General features: G+C 42.5%; 1 protein-coding gene across 1 annotated transcript; it reads left to right on the forward strand.

Moving 5' to 3' along the window:
* arap1a (ArfGAP with RhoGAP domain, ankyrin repeat and PH domain 1a) lies at positions 1–20,626 on the forward strand. The gene is made up of 29 exons (XM_079480075.1): positions 1–90; positions 1,075–1,101; positions 1,438–1,526; positions 1,650–1,751; positions 1,865–1,934; positions 2,186–2,306; positions 2,443–2,642; positions 2,859–2,965; positions 3,053–3,252; positions 3,589–3,674; positions 3,787–3,969; positions 4,086–4,260; positions 4,522–4,635; positions 5,928–6,063; positions 6,151–6,253; positions 7,435–7,609; positions 7,855–8,064; positions 8,216–8,431; positions 9,206–9,311; positions 10,018–10,165; positions 10,706–10,774; positions 10,915–10,998; positions 11,084–11,201; positions 11,456–11,569; positions 12,134–12,264; positions 12,393–12,475; positions 12,767–12,802; positions 13,210–13,273; positions 19,571–20,626. The coding sequence occupies exons 2-29, from the start codon at positions 1,090–1,092 to the stop codon at positions 19,622–19,624; spliced, it is 3,306 nt and encodes a 1,101-aa protein (XP_079336201.1). The 5' UTR covers positions 1–90; positions 1,075–1,089; the 3' UTR covers positions 19,625–20,626.
* Positions 20,627–20,934: the final 308 nt, after the last annotated feature.

Consider the following 20,934-nt stretch of genomic DNA (forward strand, 5'->3'; position numbering starts at 1 on the left):
AAGGCTCTCTGTACGTGTGCGCGTGAGAGCATTTTATAAGTGTCATGCACTGCGATAGAGCTCGGTTGACACAGCTTTGGCTACACTCAGGTAAATTGAAATGATCATTTAAATATTAATAGTGTTTTGAGGATGGCATTATCTATGATTTGTTCACTTTGTTTTAGAGAGAAAGAGAGGGGATGCATGTTTCTAGATAAGATAGCTCTGAAGTAGATACCATGGTAGAAGTTTACACATGAAAAATGTCTTTCCTGTTATTTATCTGTTGATAGCAGACTGATCTCTTCTTTAAAAATCATAAAAGGCGTTTGAGTGTGAATTGTACTGTTTGGATGCGGGCTGTAGTCCTGGTTAACCCTAAATATAGAAATACCAGTAATTTTGTTACCTTGTGGGACAATTTTGGTCCCCATAAGGATAACAGCTAATTGAAAAAACTGCACAGATGGCACAGGTTTTAGTTAACCCAGTTTAACAAAGAACACTAGAGTTAACCACAAGAAGAGGGTTATTGTGTTCAAGCTCAAAGGAACATTGTGACTTTGATATCTGTTGTTGGTGTTGTGTATCTTAGTGTTTCTGTGCTTGGGAAGCTATTAGAAATGCTGTGGATCAGGTTTGGTGACGTGTGTTGTGAGAGTTACAGTAAATTACGTGTAAGGCAGCGGGGAATGTCCATTTTTTTCACAATTAATGACATAACCCCCTAACCTTCATGTGTGTGAGGAACACATCTGTACATTTATGCATTTTTGTTTTGGGGAACCAAGGCTATGGCGTTGCTAGCACTACATTCTTTCAGTTTAGCTGTTTTTAGAGAAATTATGTGAAATATGTCAAAACTAAGGACAAGTTTTCCTATCATAACCCAATACTGGTAACAACTTACATAAATAACCCAAATAGCTTTACACAATATAAGGGTGTCCAGACGATCTTGTAGAGACCCTTTCATGAGCCCAAACTTTTCTTCTTGAATATATTGGCAACAAACAATGTTGAAACAGCATATTGTGTGTGTTATTTGTGTATTCTTATTCTTATTGTTTTTATTTGTTAATTACTTAACAGGTGCACACACAGACCATGGCTGTAAAGGTAACTACATGTCTGTAAATCGCATTCAATCTCACACTATTGGGTGTGTGTATACAGTAATGTATGTGTGGAATAGATGGTAAGAGCTTTCAAAATGTGGCTTTAGGTAAAGCATGACCAGAATTGACACTAGGAAGGCTAAAAGTGGCCCAGTTTACCTGGATTAAAGGCATACTTTATCCAAAAATATAAATTCTGTCATAATTTACTAACCTCAATATATTTTACATCATTTACTAACCTCAATATATTTGTATATATTTTTAATGCATGTTCAACCCTTTTTAACATTTTATTCAAGCGTTAATAGCTGTTTAACCACCAAATGTTTTCCAGCAACAGGATCTATTGCGAGACATTCAGAAGTGCTTTATCCAGCTGAAAGTTGAAGAGAATAAAACAGGAACAGTTTCTGAAAGAGATCGGTGTGTACATACAGTAAACAATACTGTCCTGTGGTTATCTGTGTGTCTGTAAGCTCCAAATAATGATGAGCATTGTTTTTTTGAGTGTGATATCAATAATCTTTGTTTATTTGAGTACATTAGCAATGAGAGTATTAATATTGGATGTACGGAGTTTCCTGATGACTCAGAAGAGGTCAGTTCGATTCTTAAAGCTGGGTGGCTAGAAAAAACTCCTCCAAATAGGTGAGACTTGGCTACAATTTCTACACGAGTTTCTAGAGAGATCACTGAGAGCTTGCGTTGTTGTTTATTTTGTGCTTGTATGTGTTTTTGAAATGTTTGTGTTGTGTTTTCAGTGGGGTGATTTACCAGCGCCGATGGGTGCAGCTGGATTCAGAATATTTGAGATATTTGCAGTCGCCCAAGGTAAAAAAAAGATTCTGATCTGAACTGTATGTCAGCTTGTCATCTTTTCGACATCTTACTGGAAATCATGAGTCTAAAAAACATCAAGGTTCTTTGATTCAGATAAAACAGAGAACCCGATTTCCTCATTCACCAGACAATTTTCTTTCCTTTCGAAAAGACCTTACAGCATTTTGCCGGTAAATGTTTCATTTTAAGGAAGTGGTTATTTATTTATTGGACAATTCTCTTCTTGTCACTCTCACTCGTAGGAGGTATACTCTAAAAGGATGATATCACTGGGATGTGTGGATAAGGTAGTCGCTGTTGGAGATCTGAAATTTGAGCTTCACAGTCAGAACCGAACTTTCCTGTTCCGAGCAGATAACATTGGTGAGTATTCATTCATGTTCTCCCTGAACACCTTGCAGAATTTCTGCTGCTTAGCATTTCTGTAAATTTTTTCTGGCATAATTCTATGCATAATAGACACAAAGTTTTTTTTACGCTTGTGTGCTTACCTTTTCAGAAGAGAAAAAAGATTGGGTGTGTTGTCTTGAAAAGGCTCTGAGTGATTACAAAAACAGTGAATCTGAACCAAAGAATCCGTTTTTTAAGCGGGGAACTGTGGATCTCAGTTTCGAAGGCTACCTGGAGTTGATGTCACCCCGCATCAAAGTCTACACAATTATAAGCAGGGACAAACTGTACCTTTTCAAGAACCGTGAGGTGAGTCTGATTGTGGATGCAAAATGTATCCGTGGGTAATTATTTGAGTGGGTTATTACATCTGTTAGTCTGTAAACTTGACAGTAAATTAGATAAAATTGTATTTGAGGACATATAGTATGTGATGTACAATGAATATTCTTCATCCTAAAAATGCAAAAATGGTGAGGTCTTGGATATTAGCAGAACATAAAAAACCCTGCTGTGTTTGTGTAGGAATATCTTCATGGTGTTGGTGTCACTGATATCGACATGCGAATGGCCAGAGTGAAAGATGGAGAAAAACGCTCTTTCACACTCACCACTCCGTACAGAACATTCAGGTAAACAACGCAGCTTTTACCTATTTTACCTGCAAAGCCCCAAATATTGCAATAGAATAATCACAGTCTCTCTCATTCTCGGTGTAGTTTCTCAGCAGAGTCAGAGAGTGAGAAGCAGAGATGGTGTGACTCTCTGAATGAGTGTGTGAGTCGCTCGCTATCATGTGATGGAGTGTGTGAAAGCTTGTGGCGTGTCGCATCCAACCAACAATGTGCGGACTGCAGTGCTTCCATGCCGGAGTGGGCTTCAATCAACCTGTGTGTGCTAATGTGTGAAAAATGCGCAGGTACCCACAAACACTTAACCAACATTCACCCAAATGGAAAATTCTGTCATCATTTACTTACGCTCTTGTCATTTCACACCTGTTTGACTTTCATTCTTCTGCTGAACACAAAAAATATATATTTTAAAGAATGCTGTTAACTGTTCGGCCTTGTTCGGTTACCAACTTTCTTCATAATATCTTATTTTGTGTTCTGCGGAAGAAAGAAAGTCATATATGCTTGAATTTCTTATGACGAGAGGGTGAGCAAATGACAGAATTTTCATTTTCATCTCTAACACATATTTTATATACGTTTACCGTGATTGTGTACTTTACGGTTTTATATGGTAACAGGTGTGCACAGAAGTCTGGGACAGAATGTGTCAAAGGTTCGCAGTCTAAAGCTGGATGAGCGCGTGTGGATCGATGACCTCATCAGGGTCAGTTAAGAAACTGAGATGATTTACTCCGTACTGTTTAAATCCCTGTTGTTTCTAACAAATAGAAAATGATTCTAGAGCACATCTGATGGTTATGTCATGTGTTCGGCAGGTTTTTCTGCAGCTGGGTAATGCTAAAGCAAATGCATTCTGGGCAGCAAATATTCCCCCCAGCGAGAGTCTTTCCATGGACGCAAATGATAAGCATCGTCTCCAGCACATCACAGCCAAATATGTGCATGGCAAATATCGCAACTATCACACACTCTACGGCCAACAGGAGGCGCTCAATAGTGTTAGTCAACACATGACAAATTTTATACAATTTAGAATGTTCTTCTGTCACATCCTGTTTCACAATATCTGTTTAACATCCTTTATGTTCATGTTTTGCTTGTCTTCTTTTCTAAGGCTCTGTGCAAAGCAGTGCAGTCGGCAGATTTATTGGAGACTCTAACATTGCTGCACTGTGGGGCAGATATCAAGTGCCACACTGGTATCCCAGAATTCCCTACTCCACTGACTCTGGCCAGACGCAGTGGTCAGTCAGCGCAAGCGGAGCTACTTACGCAGAACCAAAACATAGGTGCATAAATATATTCACGCAAAACTTCAGCATACAGAACGTATTATACTGTATTGTTCCCAAATACTGAGCTATAGAACGTGTTCTTCTACTTTAAATACTGGTTTTACTGTGCAACCTTCAGTTAATAGAAACTCTTTGATTTTGAAGGTGTAAAATGGTATTGTAATTGAAACAATGTGTTAGAGAAAGAAAGAGTAAGAAAGAAATAAGCAGACAGAATGCAGAATACTACCTGAACCACGTTTGTGTGTTTTTTAGAAGCAGAATCTTTTGAGTCAGTGGTTGAAGATGTATCCATCCAGTCTTATTGTGGCTACCTTTTCAAGCCTGCCTCATCCTCTCGGCCAATCACAGAGCACAAAAACAAAGCAGGTAAGTAAGCAGAGACCCTTTGGCCTCAGTGGTTTAGAAAATAACTGTATGATGTTTGGACAGTGAATGTGAATAATTGAGTTTTGTGTCTTTGTGAGGATGTGGAAACGTGAAACCACTGGTGATAGATAGTGAAGAGAATCACAAACTTCCAAACAGGAAAATTAGAATGTCCATAATTGAATGAGAAACAAATGTTTGTTGTTATAAACCTTAAAGGGATACTTTACCCAAAGATTATGACATCATTTATTCACCTTCGAGTTGTTCCAAATCTGTATAAATGTCTTTGTTCTGATGAACACAGAAAAAGGTTTTTGGAAGAATGCTTATAACCAGACAGATTTTGCCAATTTCCAAATATCTTTCTCTGCGTTCATCAGAACAAATACATTTTTAGCACAGATTTGGAACAAGACAAAGGTGAGTAAATGATAACAGAATTTACATTTTTGGGTGAAGTATCCCTTTAACTAACATTATAACCTCTGGCTGACCTCTGGGGGAGAAAATTATCGAAAAATATCTGTTTATATCAGTAATATGAAAGTTATAAAATTAAGTTTCATCAGACTTACAGATATTTCAACACAATTGAATGCGCTATTTCAGAGGCAAAACAAAATTTCCCCATGTTTTACTCACCCTTTACTCACCTGATTGAATATGACTTTCTTCTTGAAGAATAATGCAGCCAGAGTTATAATACCACGTATAATGTTTCTTCCAAGCGGTAGAATTGGAGTGAATGGGAGGCAATTTGAAGCTCCAAAAAGCGCACCCATCCCTCGGCTGCGCGTATACCTGAGGCTTCTGTCAAATTACGTAACGAAAGCTCCCACACAGGGAGACGGTATCCTATTCTACAGAATCAAAAAGAAAAATGCAGTGTTTGTCACAGAAACATCTTTTGCCGGAAAAACAAGCCTCAGGTTCACGGGCAACCGAGGGATAACGGAAGCTAGACATTAACTTAAATAGCGATCTCAATATGGATATTTATCTTAAACAAACTCATCAATTCCCATCAAAAGACCTGTGTTAAGACCACAGAGCCGTGTCGAGCCGTTCATTGATCGATGGATGCACTTTTTGGAGCTTCACAAAATTGCCCCCCATTCACTCCCATTCTACCGCTTGGAAGAAAAATGTATATGTCGTATTATAACGCCAACTGCAATATTTTTTCAAGAAGAAAGTCAAATTCAGTCAGTGAAATTTTGCTTTGCCTCTGAGATATCGCTTTAATTCAACCGTAATGATGCATTATGTTGTTTTGGTGAATATTCCAGACTTTGCTAAGCGTTGGTGTTGTCTAGAGGGTGGAGTGTTTAGCTACTATAAGAATGACCATAGCAACAACAAGTGTGGTGGCATGAAGACCAGTGACATCATCTGCCTGTCTGCCACCAGCCCAGGGAATCATGTGTAATATATTTTAAGGATTTTTTACAACATTATTCTGGTAATTTGTTTTCCATGTTTATATTGTTCTCCACTCTGATTGGCTCACAGCTATGAGCACACCTTTGAGATGTACACTGAGGAAGGCCGAGGCTACCTGTTCGGGGCCGATGATGCTGACACTGTCAGAAACTGGAGCAAGGCCATTTCCAAGGTAACAATCTTGTATCTTTTATTATGGCTTGTACGGATGTGGCAATACCAATCTATAGCACATTATGAGGTCAAGCAAATGGAAAGTGGGTTTGTGAGGTTACTGCTGAAGAACACCCAATAAAAACGCATACATTAAAGGGGGTCATTTGACGCGGATAAAACTAATATTTAGTTTGCTTTACATGTAATACAATGTGTATACACGATTGAAGGTTTAAAAATGCTGTATTTTCCACATATAGGGCATGTTTGTATTTCCTCTTCGCTCCACCTCTCTGAAACACGCTGATATTTTACAAAGCCCATCGCTCTGAAGAACGATATTGTTATGATGTATAGACAGAACCCAAGCGCAGGCAGCGGTTTGGTAACTAATAAAACTTTATTTAAACAAAGACCCTGGGTGGGGAAAACATTAACAAAAACAAGACAAGACAGAAAACTAAAACTTCCCACAAGAGGGACAAAACAAACAAGGTCTTAAGAATAACAAACTATAAATCCACAAACTTGAGTCCAGGGAACAGGAACACGGGTAATCCAGACAGACTAGGAAGGGTAAATGTGCAAAATGAACCGACAAGGAACAGAGGGGAAACTGGGGCTTGATAAAGGGAAACACTAACAAGGACTGATGACACAGGGAGAGTGGCCACAGGCTGTATGTACAAATGTAACGCCTCTTACCATATTCGGAACATCAGGTTCCAAAACTACTGACAGGTGATACAATGGCTTGGACCCTTCTCTGGAAATGTAACCATCCGTTTTTTGTTGTATAACAACAAACAAAGAGGATTTCTTTTGAAAACGAAACACACATAGTCTCTGCGACATGGCTGGGACGGTACAATGAGATTTATAAGACTCTTGCGTTTAGATTTGGGCGTTTAGATTAGTCAAATCGTGTTACGAACTGACGTAGATTCGCCGGGGTGTGGTAACACGAGGCGTTTCAGGCAGGTCTGGGTGAGCATTCGCGTCTAGATAAAATACATCTTTTGTTTCCGACACTTGAATTTTAGCAATTTTACGTGTCTAATACATGCATGGGCAACTTATATCACACCAAAGACAAAGAAAACAGTTATTTCCGGCGAATCACCCCTTTAAAGGGTACACATATTATATTTATTGTACACTGTTTTGTCATTGATTTAATATTTTTTCTCCACTCAGGCTATGTTACCTCCTACGCTGTTTGATGTGTGTGGACCCTGTGATCGTCTGGGTCGTCTACGTTGTGTTGAAGGAAGCCACGGGATTGGTTGGTTTTGCTTGAGCGGCTTTAAACTGCAAGTGCTACTGGAGAATACAGTACAAACAATTGATCTGCGCAAACTCTTCTCGCTCAGTGAGTTATACAAGTTGGTTTAAGGGCAACTCATACCAAGCTCATACCAAACTCAACCCTGGTTGGTCCCCTAACAGGTTTAAAATGAACAAATAAAATAATTCGTCCAATTTATGAGCCATGTTATTTATATCTAGACCAACTAACTTGTTTTACAGTATTCGTGAGGATATCTCCAATCATTTGGGCCTCTAAGTAGAGTCAAATCTGTGCAGGTTTTATGTAACTGTATATCATGTGTGTAGCTCTCTCTGACAACGATGGCTCTATGGTGCTGGTGTGGAGGGGTGGAACCCTGCATCTTCCTACTGACCGCAAGCCTCATTTTGTGGGCTGGCAGACCTGCATACAGCAGAAATCTGGCGCTGGAGATCAACCACTTTCTCACCAGCAGCTTACAGAGCTTGATGTGCCGGTGACCATTGACCGCTGCTTGGACCATGTAACACTTTATGGTACTTTACAATTACATATTCACACCATGTTTATGGAAACATAAAATTCGTTAATTCACTCACAGATTCATACATTCATATATTCATTAATTTACCGGTTCATCGATTCATTCTTTAGTTTAAACCCAATGCCTGCTTGTTTTTATTTCAGGACTTCTGTCTCCAGGAATCTACCGGAAGAGCGGCATTGATTCTCACATTACGAAACTACTGGAAAGGTTTCACAATGATGCACGAAGTGTCTCATTGAGCAAGTCAGACATTTCCGTTGATGACGTAGCAAACACTCTAAAGAGGTTTCTCAGGGAGGTCAAAGATGGAGTGCTGAATGGCCAGGATAACGCCAAGAGCTGGCTTAAAGCTGCAGGTGAAGAGCAACTTCAATGTGAGACAATACTTAGGGCGTGTTCATACTTGAAGTTCGGTTTGTTTGGTACTTTTGATCCGGACCAAAAATGCTGGTTTGCTTGGCGTTCACACTTGCATTTTAACAGCGAACCAAAGCTACCGAACCTAAAAGCACAGGGGTAAGCCCACAACCTGATTGGTCTTGGCTTCTGTGACCTGAATCATGCGACGGAACTCTGAACATCCATAACAATGATGTGTGCTGTCACAAAATGCGCTGGTTTCTGTCCTCATATTGTGGTATTTTTATCAGCTCCGAGCTCATGATGACTTCAAAAAATGTCATGACTTCCTCCGCTGCGTGTACAAATAAAGATTTCCTGCTAGAAGACGGCGGGTCCTCGTCGTTGCTCAACGTTTGCCCTTGGGGTCATTTTGTTTTACACACACCTCTCTTCTCGCTGTACAATCATGTGATTATTAGGGTCGCATCTGGTGACATCACATCCTGTTTTTGGTTTGGTCCGATGCCTTTGGTCCGTGTTGCGTTGGTATCGAACCGTACCAGAGTTCATTTGAAAGCGGACCGAGACCCATCTTTTCAGCTGTCTCGGTCCGCTTGTTTGGTGCGCACCAGGGGGGCCAGGTGGCAGTGTTCACACTACACAAATAAACTGGATCAACAGAGCAATCGCTCCAGAGTTTGTTTTAATCAAACCAAACATGGAATACGTGAACACGCCCTTAGAATGATTTTTATATGTAACACATACTGATTATGTTAAATCTGCAGGTCTGGAGGACAAAAGTGAAAGGATTTATCAATACCAAAATCTCCTCTCAAACCTACCAGATGTCAACCGAGCAACACTCAAAGCACTCACACACCACCTTCTTAGGTAATGTGTTGTGATTCGGATTAAATAAAGTCATACAGGTTTGGAATGACATGACAGTCATGGCTGGAATACACTACAAGAGTTTTAAAATCTGAACAGATTTTTTTTCAATCTAGACATCATACATTTGCAGACTTTGGGAAAGTTTCAGATGGAACTGATAAAATCTGCAGACTAAATAAATAAATCTAAAAAAAGAAAATCTGCAGACTGGCACAGACTTTCTGCAACATGTCCAGACTGAAAATCTGGCAAAATCTGTGCAAAGTTCTTATAGTGTATTTTAGCCTTAATGGATATGGGGGATGGGGGTGAACTATCCCTTTAACCAATCAAAAAAGTAGGTTTGCTTAAAGGATAGTTTTCAAAAATTCTGTCTTCATCACCCTCAATGTTCCAAACCTGTATAAATGTTTTTGTTCTGCTCAACACAATGGAAGATATTTGGAAGAATGTCAGTAGCCAGACAGATCTAACCCCCATTTACTCCCATAGTAGTGAAAATAAATACTATGCGAGTAAATGGGGGATGAGATCTGTTTGGTTACTTTGGATACTTCCAAATATCTTCCTTTGTGTTCAGCAGAACCAAGAAATGCATACAGGTTTGGAACAATATGAGGGCGAGTTAATGATGATTTAGGGATTACCGTAATAATTGTAAAGTGTGTTTATTGCTTTTAATACATTTTTTACTTCGTATTAGTGTTCAGCATCTGTCCGACGAGAATCAGATGACAGAAAGAAACCTTGGTATTGTGTTTGGTCCAACGCTCTTTCAGTCCGATGGAACAGATTTCAAAGCCTCTCAAGTGGTGGAGGAGTTGATCCAGAACTACTGCAGTATTTTTAATGTGAGTATTACAAAAAAAGTGGTCTGGTGTTTAAACTACATTAGTCAATATTCAATATATATATATCATTTATAATATATCAATTTATTTGTTACTTTTGTGAAAATAAATCTTGATATCAGATTGTTTCAATCATTTAGACAGATACATTCAAATACATTATTTTGTTAGTTATTAAATCGATGACTGTTGAACAGAATATTGAACCACTGCTCACCCAAAACAGGAAAATCATTTTCTCACCCTCAAGTTGTTCTAATGATGTGTACATTTTGTTGTTCCGCTGAACACCAAGAACGATATTTAAAGAATGTTTGAAACCAAACAGTTCTGGGGCACTATTGACTTCCAAAGTAGGGGAAAAACTACTATAGTAGTCAATGGTGACCTAAAACTGTTTTGTTTCCCACATTCTTTAAAATACCTTCTTTTGTGTTCAGCAGAACAAGGAATTTTTGAACAACTTGATTGTGAGTTAATGATGACAGAATTTTTGGATGAACCATCCCTTTATGTAATACAAAGAATCTTCTGTCGCAGGTTTCAGAGTCTGAACTACAGAGGCAGCTCAACTTGACGACTGTCGCCCTGAATAGACACAAATCTGAGGTCAGATTTCAAGTCAACAAACAAAGTCATCTAAGCCAATGACTGCACATATACTGTACACCTTTTACAAGTGACTATTTTCCAAAATGTAACTGTTTTTGAAATACTTTGATGTTATTTCTTGAATAATTGTATTTTAGAGACCCTCGAGTAAAACCACATCCAGCATTATTTGTGCTGTTTATCTTGAGAGAATAGAGGAGGGGTCCGAGGTGCTCGTTCAGGTAGAGATTTAATCTTAACACATGTACTTATTTGGACTTCTTGCTTTGTGTAATGTTCGATTTTGTGTGTATGTGTGTGTGTTAGATTGGGGCAAATATGACTGCAGTTGAGTTGGTTTCTGATGTTTTGGATCATAAAGGAGTGAAACTGGTCAATGAGGATTTCTGGACTTGCCATGACATTCTTGAGAAAGGGGAAATGGGTGAGATTTGATAGAACATAGTTAAACCTTTTCTGCATTCTTTTGTTGAGCAATGTAGATGACTTCAAATCTTTGGTTGGTTCCCTGTTTATTCTGTCATCTGATTTCATGATGATACGTATATACTACAAGGAATAGAACTTCTTTTGTTCTCATATTTAGAGAAATGACAGGAACATCAAAATGCACAACGGATCGCTCAGTTACACAGCTCATTGTATACTTATGAGTGAAGCTTTGTTTTATTTTTACAGACCGAATGCTGCACAACCATGAAAAAGTTTTGCCAGTCTACTTTTCCCCTGGGCTACAGTGTCTCCTGGTGGTCAAAAAGAATCCCTACATCAGCAGCATCTTGAAGTACCTGGGTACATAATATATAATGACACAAACATACTTATAACTACAAATCTCTGATCCAGCTCTTGACATGAGTGATTGGTTAAAGGAACAGTTCACCCAAAAATGAACATTCTGTCATCATTTACTCCAAAATCTGTATACATTTCTTTGTTCTGATCAAGAGAGAGAAAGATATTTGGAAAAAAACTGCTTCTAAAACTGTTTTGGACACCATTGACTGCCATAATCGGACAAATTGCTTTTTTGAAGAATGCAGTTCAAACAGTTCATGGGCACTTTTGACTACCATTGTCATTTTTCCTACTATGGTAGTCAATGGTGGCCAAGAACTGTTTGGTTAGAAGCATTCTTCCAAATATATTTCTCTGTGTTAATCACAACGAAGAAATTTATACAGATTTGGAACAACTCGAGGGTGAGTAAATGATGACATAATTATTATCTTTTGGGTTATTAAAGTAAAAAAAATCATCACAGTGATGACAAAATCATTTAAATGTGTAAACATTGTTAAGAAAAATGCCATTTAAACACCGGTGCAATAGATATTTGTGTTTATGTGTGTGCAGAGATGATCGAGAATGTGTGTAAGAGCGGCACCCTGCGTGTTTGTGAGGTTAAAAGTGAACGCAGCAAAAACTATTGTAGTCGCTACTGTGAACTGTCTGGTACCACCTTTAGACTGCACAAGGAGCTGCAGGTGCGTATATGTGTGTGTAAACAATATGATGCATGTGCAAAGTAGCAGTTGAGCATATGAATAAATGTATACATGAACAAACATAAAAAAGTTCATCAAACTAAATGTTTAATATCTGATTATTTCAGAATTCTCCATGTGAGAGGGAGTGGCCTGTCAAAGACTTGAAAGTCTACAATGGTTATCGGAGCAAACTGCATTCACCCACACCGTAATAAACTATATCTCTATTAAAGGACAAACACACAATATAAACAAAACATATACATTTACAGAAATACAATAAAACTGTCACAGTTGTTTTTCTAAAACCCACATATATATACTGCTTTTTGGAAGCTTTGTGTTTCTTTGAGGGTTTCAGGTTTGTTTTTAAAAATGACTTTTTAAAAGCAGTTGGACATTCACGTTTCAAATTCTTATGATATGAATTAGTCTTTGATTAACGTTATGACTGATCAGCAGTGTTTGGGCTGTGTAACTGGTTTGCTTTTCTTTATAGTTGGGGAATAACACTGGTACATGACAAACAACAATGGTGAGTCTGCAAAGTTAAACTGAGCTGTGATACCTAACCATTTCATACCCAAATTTAACCCTCTTGTAGAGCCAACTAGCTTGTTTGCAAGGCAAAGTATTTTGAACTTGAATGATGCAGGTATTCGGTTCCAGTGAAACATGAAATGGGTTATGCATGAGGATGTTTGACCTGATTTATTAAAAAACGTCACACATTTTTAGCAGAAAAACATACTATTTCTGGATATGATTAACTACCTCATAATACAATACACGTGGCAACACTCGGGTGATGTAACAACATAATACATCACAATGTTAATTGAATCACAATTAAAACTATTTTCAAACATTTGACAATTGACACACGTGTTGGTAAAGAAACACTGATTTGAGTATTTCTCTCTCTGAATCTTTTTTCTCCAGGTATCTCTGCTGTGATAATGAGGATGAGTTCATTGAATGGATGGCCACTTTCTTTAGCATTCAGGTAATTACATCATTCTGTGTGAACGCGTATTTTACAGTTTCTCAATTATTTACACACATTTTCTGAAAGCATGCCTCATATTCTCAGAACTCTACACACAAATCAAAAAACACAATGGGCAAAACCCCTCAATTCTCCTGCAAAATGAAACTTTAGATTCAAAACAATGTTCTTTCTTCTCAAAATGGTATTTTGTTTTCAAATGACACACACAAACCATCATATGAATAAACATTTATAAAAACCAGTTGAACACTGATGTGCTCTTTATAGAACACTATGATGAATGTAAAACACTTCTCCATTCATCATAATGACTTTGCTCTTTATTTGGTTCAGTGTTACACTTACTACAGACAGTACATACATAAGTGTGTTGTAAAATATTTGTAGTATATATATATATATTGTAGCAGGGTGGAAGGATCACACGACAAGGAGAGCTCAAAAATCAAGATTCCCCGAAGGGTGGATTTATTAAAGGTATGTGGTGATGGGGAAATCACGGCCTTTCCCTCCAGGGGGCGGTGGTGACCACCGTTGGTGGTGTCCACGGCTTCTTCCTCCCAAGTGTGGTGATGAAGACAATCCGTCTTCCCGGTGGCTGTGGTTCTCCCAAGTGCTCTCCTGAGTTCCCTCATGTCCTGAGTGGGGTAACCGTGCAGTGCTCGTGGTGGCGCTGATCGGACTACACGCTGCTCTCTGCAAAAGGGAAGAAGACAAAGTTAGTCCTGCTCTCAGAGAGTTCACCTCTCTCCTTTCCTCCGGAGTCAGCGGCTTATGAGCTGCTCTTCTAATTCCCCGCAGCTGTGCCCGATCAGCCTGTGACGAGGTGAAACAGGTGCTCCTTGTTCGTTTCCAGGGCAACGCTGATCTGATCTCAGGATGCTTGTCACACTCCCCCCCCCTAAGCGTTGTCCTCGGTCTGTTGGTAAAAAATGGAGTCAATAGTGGGGATATATTGAGTGGGTGGGGAGTGACCCCTGACAGACCTGCATAAGCTGACCATATACGAGAGAGACCGTCGGCGTTGGAGTTGGCCACCCCAGCCCTATGCTGTAGGAGAAAGTGAAAGTCCTGGAGCGCGAGGAACCATCGTGTCACCCTGGCATTGGTGTCCTTGGCTCGTGCCATCCATTGTAGGGGCGCGTGGTCTGTTACCAGGGTGAACTTCCGGCCCAGGAGGTAGTACCGGAGCTCCAGGACTGCCCACTTGATGGCTAGGGCTTCCTTTTCCACCGTGGCGTAGTTTCTCTCGGCTGGGGTCAGCTTCCTGCTAATGAACAGTATCGGATGCTCCTCACCTTCCTGTACCTGGGACAGGACGGCCCCTATTCCTGTGTCGGAGGCATCAGTTTGTAGCAGGAAGGGGCAGCTGAAGTCCGGTGCTCGTAGGACGGGCTCGGAAGTCAGTGCTGTCTTCACCCTCCGGAACGCCTCTTCGGCTTCGGGAGTCCACCTTACGATGTCCGGCTGCCCCTTCCTGGTCAGGTCTGTCAGGGGGGCGGCTAGAGAGGAAAAGTTCGGGATAAAGCAACGATAATACCCCGCCAACCCCAGAAAGGCTCGTACCTGGGTCTTTGTCGTAGGTACCGGGGCATTTCGAACCGCCTCCACTTTTTTTTCTTGGGGCCGAATTAGTCCACGTCCCACCTCGAACCCTAGGTATTTCGCCTCTGATAGACCCAGGTGACATTTTCGGGGGTTGGCGGTGAGTCCAGCCCTACGCAGTTCGGTCAGCACCCTCCGCAACCGGTCCAGGTGCTCCTCCCAATGCTCTGAGTGAATGACTACGTCATCGATGTAGGCTGCAGCGTAGGACTGATGGGGCCTCAGCAGGATGTCCATCATCCGTTGGAAGGTGGCTGGGGCCCCATGCAGTCCGAAGGGGAGGGTTCGGTACTGCCAGTGGCCGTTAGGAGTGCTGAAAGCGGTCTTTGGCTTGGCCGCCTCCGAAAGCGGCACTTGCCAGTACCCCTTAGTGAGATCCAGCGTGGAGATATAACGGGCCTTCCCCAGATGATCCAGAAGCTCATCCACCCGAGGCATTGGGTATCCGTCGAACTCTGAGACTTCGTTGAGGCGTCTGAAGTCATTGCAGAAACGGAGGGTGCCATCTGGTTTCGGAACCATTACTATAGGGCTGGACCACGGGCTGCGGGATGGTTCAATTACCCCCAACTTCAGCATCTGTTGGATCTCCATCTCAATAGCCTGCCGACGAGCCTCTGGGATCCGGTAGGGTCGTTGGCGTACTATGACTCCTGGTGCTGTCCGGATCTCGTGCTGTACCACGCGGGTCTGCCCAGGATCCGTGGAGAACACATCCTGGAACTGACCGACCAGGTGCCGCAGCTCGGTCTTCTGCATGGCTGAGAGGTGGGGGTCGATATCCACCACAACGGGGTCCGTGGTGGTAAGGGCGACGAGTTGGTCTCTGGTTCCCTTCCATTTCTTGAGGAGGTTAATATGGTAAAGTTGCTCCGCCTTCCTCTTACCTGGTTGTCTTATCCGGTAAGTCACTGGACCGATCTTTTCGACTACTGTAAATGGTCCCTGCCAGCTCGCCAGGAATTTGCAAGCCGAATTGGGTACCAGGACCATCACTCTGTCGCCCGTCTGGAACTCCCGAGGCTGGGCAGCCCGATTGTACAGTCTTTGCTGGGCCTGCTGGGCCTTACTGAGATGCTCCCGGACTAATGGCATGACCCTGTCAATACGTTCTCTCATCGTCTTAACATGCTCTATTACAGAGCGGTGAGGAGAAGGTTGCTGTTCCCAGGCTTCCCTTGCGACATCCAGTAGTCCCCGGGGTTGCCGTCCAAAGAGGAGCTCAAAGGGAGTGAAACCAGTAGAAGCTTGGGGGACCTCACGTATACCGAACAGGACATAGGGGAGCATGAGGTCCCAGTCTCGCTTGTCGTCTGCTGCCACCCGTCGCAGCATCTGTTTCAGAGTTTTGTTGAAGCGTTCGACCAGGCCATCTGTCTGTGGGTGGTATACGGAGGTCCTCAGCTGTTTTACCTTCAGGATCTTACAGAGGTCAGCCATTAGCCGGGACATAAACGGGGTCCCCTGGTCCGTCAGGATCTCCGTGGGTATGCCAACCCGACTGGACAACACGAATAGCTCCTGAGCGATGGCCTTGGCGGTGGCTTTCCGCAGGGGTACTGCTTCCGGGTACCGGGTGGCATAGTCGACGATGACCAGGATGTGTTCGTGACCCCGGGCCGACTTAGGCAACGGCCCTACCAGATCCATCCCGATGCGCTCGAAGGGCACCCCTATGATGGGTAGCGGAATCAACGGGCTGGGGGGAGGAGTATTGGGAGATGTTTTCTGGCACGTGGGGCAGGCCTGACAGAATCCCTTCACGTCAGCATCCAATCCAGGCCAATGGAACCGATCCCTGATGTGTTGGGTGGTATTGGCGGCTCCAAGGTGGCCAGCTAACGGATGTGAATGCGCCAGTTCCAACACCATCTCCGTTTTGGACCTAGGAACTACCAGTAATGTTTTCTCCTCCCCCCTCCGCTGAGCGACACAGTATAGCAGGCCGTTTTGGACAATGAAGTGCGGGAGGGGATGGGGGCCAGGTTGCGTCTCTTTCCCGTCTATCCTCTTCACTTGGGTCCAACAGTGCTTCAGTCGGTCATCTTCTCCTTGTTCTCTGGCAAATGAGCCCCCGCTCGTGACTTGCTGAAACACATCAAAGAAGAGCTTATGGTTAGGAGGGGACTCACCCTCTCTCCCGCTGTCCGGAACCAGCAGGGCCGGGCGTCGACGGGTTCCTTTTCCTGGATTCCTGTGTCGGCGGCTGCCCTTGATGTTGGCAGGCTGCACGGCGGCGGTCAGCAGGCGGTCAAATCCGGGCCAATCTCTCCCCAGAAGCACCGGAACCGGCAGGTCCTTCATAAGGCCCACCTCCACCGGCCAGGTGCCGGGTTCAGCCGAGATAGTTACCCTTCGGACCGGGACCTGTCTGGTGTCTCCATGTACGCATGTGATGGGTATCGCCGCCCGAGACTCGTTGCGGGGTGAGAGGAGGTGGGCCTGGACCAAACTGACCGCACTGCCGGAGTCCAGCAAGGCGGTCATTGGGCGGCCATTTATCCTCACCTGCACTTTTGGTGCCCTTGCAGGAATGTCGTGATGGACAATGCAGCCTGCCAGCCACGTTCGAGCCGGAGGCGTTGAGACTTCCGTTGGCATGGGTTCATCCCGTATGGTGGGAACCCCCGGCCTGCTAACTGATCGGAAGGTGCCCTCCGGCGAGCGTTGCTCCTGGACCACCCTCCGGGGAAATGGCGGCGCTCGCTCCCCCGCCTCTCGATGTTGGGCAGCATCCGCCAGCTCCATGGCTTCTACCAGTTCTGCGACAGTCCCCGGGTTTCGCATCCCAACAGCATGACGGTGCGAGCGTGGAAGGACTCTGAGCATTCGGTCGATCACGACACGCTCCGCTACCTGAGACGCTGTGGGTTCTCCTTCCAACAGCCAGTGTTGGGCGAGGCGGGATAACTCGGCGGCCTGAATTCGGGCTGGGAGACGGGGCTTGTATTCCCAGTTGTGGAAGTGTTGGGCCGCGCAGACGGGAGAAAGCCCCACCCGGGCTAGGATCTCTCTCTTTAGCTCTGTGTAGGAGTTTGCAGCCGCGGTGGGGAGACTGAAGTACGCTCTTTGCGTCTCCCCCGTGAGGAGAGGTGCCAACAGCTGAGCCCATTCTTCACTCTCCCAGCCTTCCCTCACCGCTGTAGTTTCGAACATTTGGAGGAAGGCCTCTATGTCATCGTGTGCCGTCAATTTGGGGAGCAACTGCGTGACTTGAGATCGTGGGTCAGGTATGGGTAGCCGACGAGCGGGAGAGGTGTGCCTGGCACTGAGCTCCTGCTCGGTCTGACTCTGTCGAGAGGCTAGGTGCTCAGAGATCTGTTGCTGGCGGATGCTAACCTCCGTCAGTCGTTGAAGAAGTTCTTCCATGATGGGGGAGGAGCGTCCGCCTGTCCAGAGAAGAGAGAGAGAGAGAGAGAGAGAAAAAAAAAAAAAAAAAAAAAAAAATTATAACAATAATAATATATATAGATCTGTATTGTTCAGGGATGCACTCGTCGGTTTTCCTTCCAGTCCTATGCCCGCATTCTCCACCAGTGTAGCAGGGTGGAAGGATCACACGACAAGGAGAGCTCAAAAATCAAGATTCCCCGAAGGGTGGATTTATTAAAGGTATGTGGTGATGGGGAAATCACGGCCTTTCCCTCCAGGGGGCGGTGGTGACCACCGTTGATGGTGTCCACGGCTTCTTCCTCCCAAGTGTGGTGATGAAGACAATCCGTCTTCCCGGTGGCTGTGGTTCTCCCAAGTGCTCTCCTGAGTTCCCTCGTGTCCTGAGTGGGGTAACCGTGCAGTGCTCGTGGTGGCGCTGATCGGACTACACGCTGCTCTCTGCAAAAGGGAAGAAGACAAAGTTAGTCCTGCTCTCAGAGAGTTCACCTCTCTCCTTTCCTCCTGAGTCAGCGGCTTATGAGCTGCTCTTCTAATTCCCCGCAGCTGTGCCCGATCAGCCTGTGACGAGGTGAAACAGGTGCTCCTTGTTCGTTTCCAGGGCAACGCTGATCTGATCTCAGGATGCTTGTCACAATATATAAAATAGTTTTTATAGTCAGAACACACAAAACACGATAACAAATATATTTTATTTTTCCAACAAAAACAATGTACAGTCTACATCCCAACCAACGCAAAGTTGCACAAACAGTGGTGTACATACAAAACAACAGAAGATTTTACTGTATACAGTTACAGTAAAAAAAACTATGCTGCATCTTCTCTTCGGATGGGTCTGGCCACAGCACCTCATCCACATCTCAAGCAATGTTTCAGTCCAGCCATGAAAAGCATCAGCTGCTATATCTCGACATGCATCTTCCATAGCTTGGAGAAGGGGTTTACACATTTGTGACAGGTGTTTACACATGTGATGAGTCAGTGTTCATATTTGAATGGCAGTGTGTTCCTTGTGAAAACAAGAGATTTTTCTGCCTGAAAATTGTGCCAAATGCAGAGAATTGTGTGTAGTGTTTTAGAACTGCAATGTGAGTGTAAAGCAGGGATTGTGCTCGTAGTTTAGCAGAATTAGTTCAGGGGGTTGGTGAATGACTTGTATGTTGTGGTCATTGTGTCTCAAGTACCAATATTTGTGTGTAAACAACTGAGAAAAACTGTAAATTCAAACACAGTTCAACATACGAGTATGATGTTTTCAATTGTATCAGCTGAAAGTTTTTATTTATCTCGTAGTATGATGGTGACATCTGGCCCTCTCCACTGGTGATGCAATCTCACAACAGCTGATATGTTTGATAACCCATGATTTGTTCTGAGGGGATGGAACTGTTATACAGCATCACATAAAGGTGTTTACAAATAGACCGTCCCACTTGGAGAGTGAAACATTACAACCAGTAATTGTGTTATGTGTTATGCATTAACAATCATTTATATTGCAGTAATATTTATACCGCGGCGGATAAAAATAAGAGAACTTCGAGAATTTCAGCACGTAGGCTATTGTAGCGATTCCAGTCTAGTGTCTGTTAAATTTCAGGAATGACCCAATAGCAATGTAAAAGACAGAGAAAAGGCAAAGCCGCATAAAAGTATCGGTTTTTGAACATATCCTAATTTAGTACATCATGTAAAACGATGCTGCTAATTAAATAAAACCCATTTGGAATTTGGGAAAAATGTTGTCACTAGTTGAAACATAAATTATCATTTTAATTAAACATGTATAGTAAATTAATTAAGAATGGTCTCTTAAATATTTTTCTGCGGCTGTATGATCTTAAATCCTTAAATTTGCTGTTGAATGGTTTATTAAAGACGGTACTAAAGTATTTAAATCTTTTACTGTTGTTATGAGCAGAATATTTATTCAACTTCAGCTTACAATACAAAACACACAATGCAGCTTTATTTTCATTTTGATCTTATCATCCCTAATGATGCTGTGGAAATATGTTTCAGTGATAATGTACGCCACAAAACTGAACTATTCTGCTAAGGTGTAATATAACAGTTTATATAGGGTAACTTAGTTGTTTTAAAAACATACTTATTAAATAAACATTACTGTGTGCATCTTGAGACAAAACAATCACAGTGTTAAATTTTAAGATATGTCAGTGCAATGTGGTTTTTGATCAAGGCATCTCTCACATTTAAATTAGTCTGAGACTAGGCTTAAGTCTTGTCCCGGAAACCGCCCCTTACTGTTTGTCGTCCCATAACTTAATGTATTTCTTATGTGTTTTGACTGTTTACACTCATAATAAATGTTTACTGCACACCTTTACATTTTCTTTACTTACATTTTTTGTATATTTAAATTAGTCTTGTTTCCCAGATTGTAGATGATACAGTAGACATGAAATGCTGGGTATGAGATCAGATACAACACTATTAAATGTGGCAGGCGAGTGATTTGATACCTTTCACATTCATAATTATTATCAAGGGAGGCTATCAAGCTTAGTAGCTTTCTTCCGCTTAATGCCTCATCAAGTATGCCTGTTGTTTACAGAGTCTGTGAAGTGAGAATTACAAATGTAGCCCAATATCAATGATCCACAAGCGAAAAACAAGATTAAGTCGATACTGCC

The sequence above is a fragment of the Barbatula barbatula genome (genome assembly GCF_947034865.1).
Source record: "Barbatula barbatula genome assembly, chromosome: 2".
Classification (NCBI taxonomy): Eukaryota; Metazoa; Chordata; class Actinopteri; order Cypriniformes; family Nemacheilidae; genus Barbatula; species Barbatula barbatula.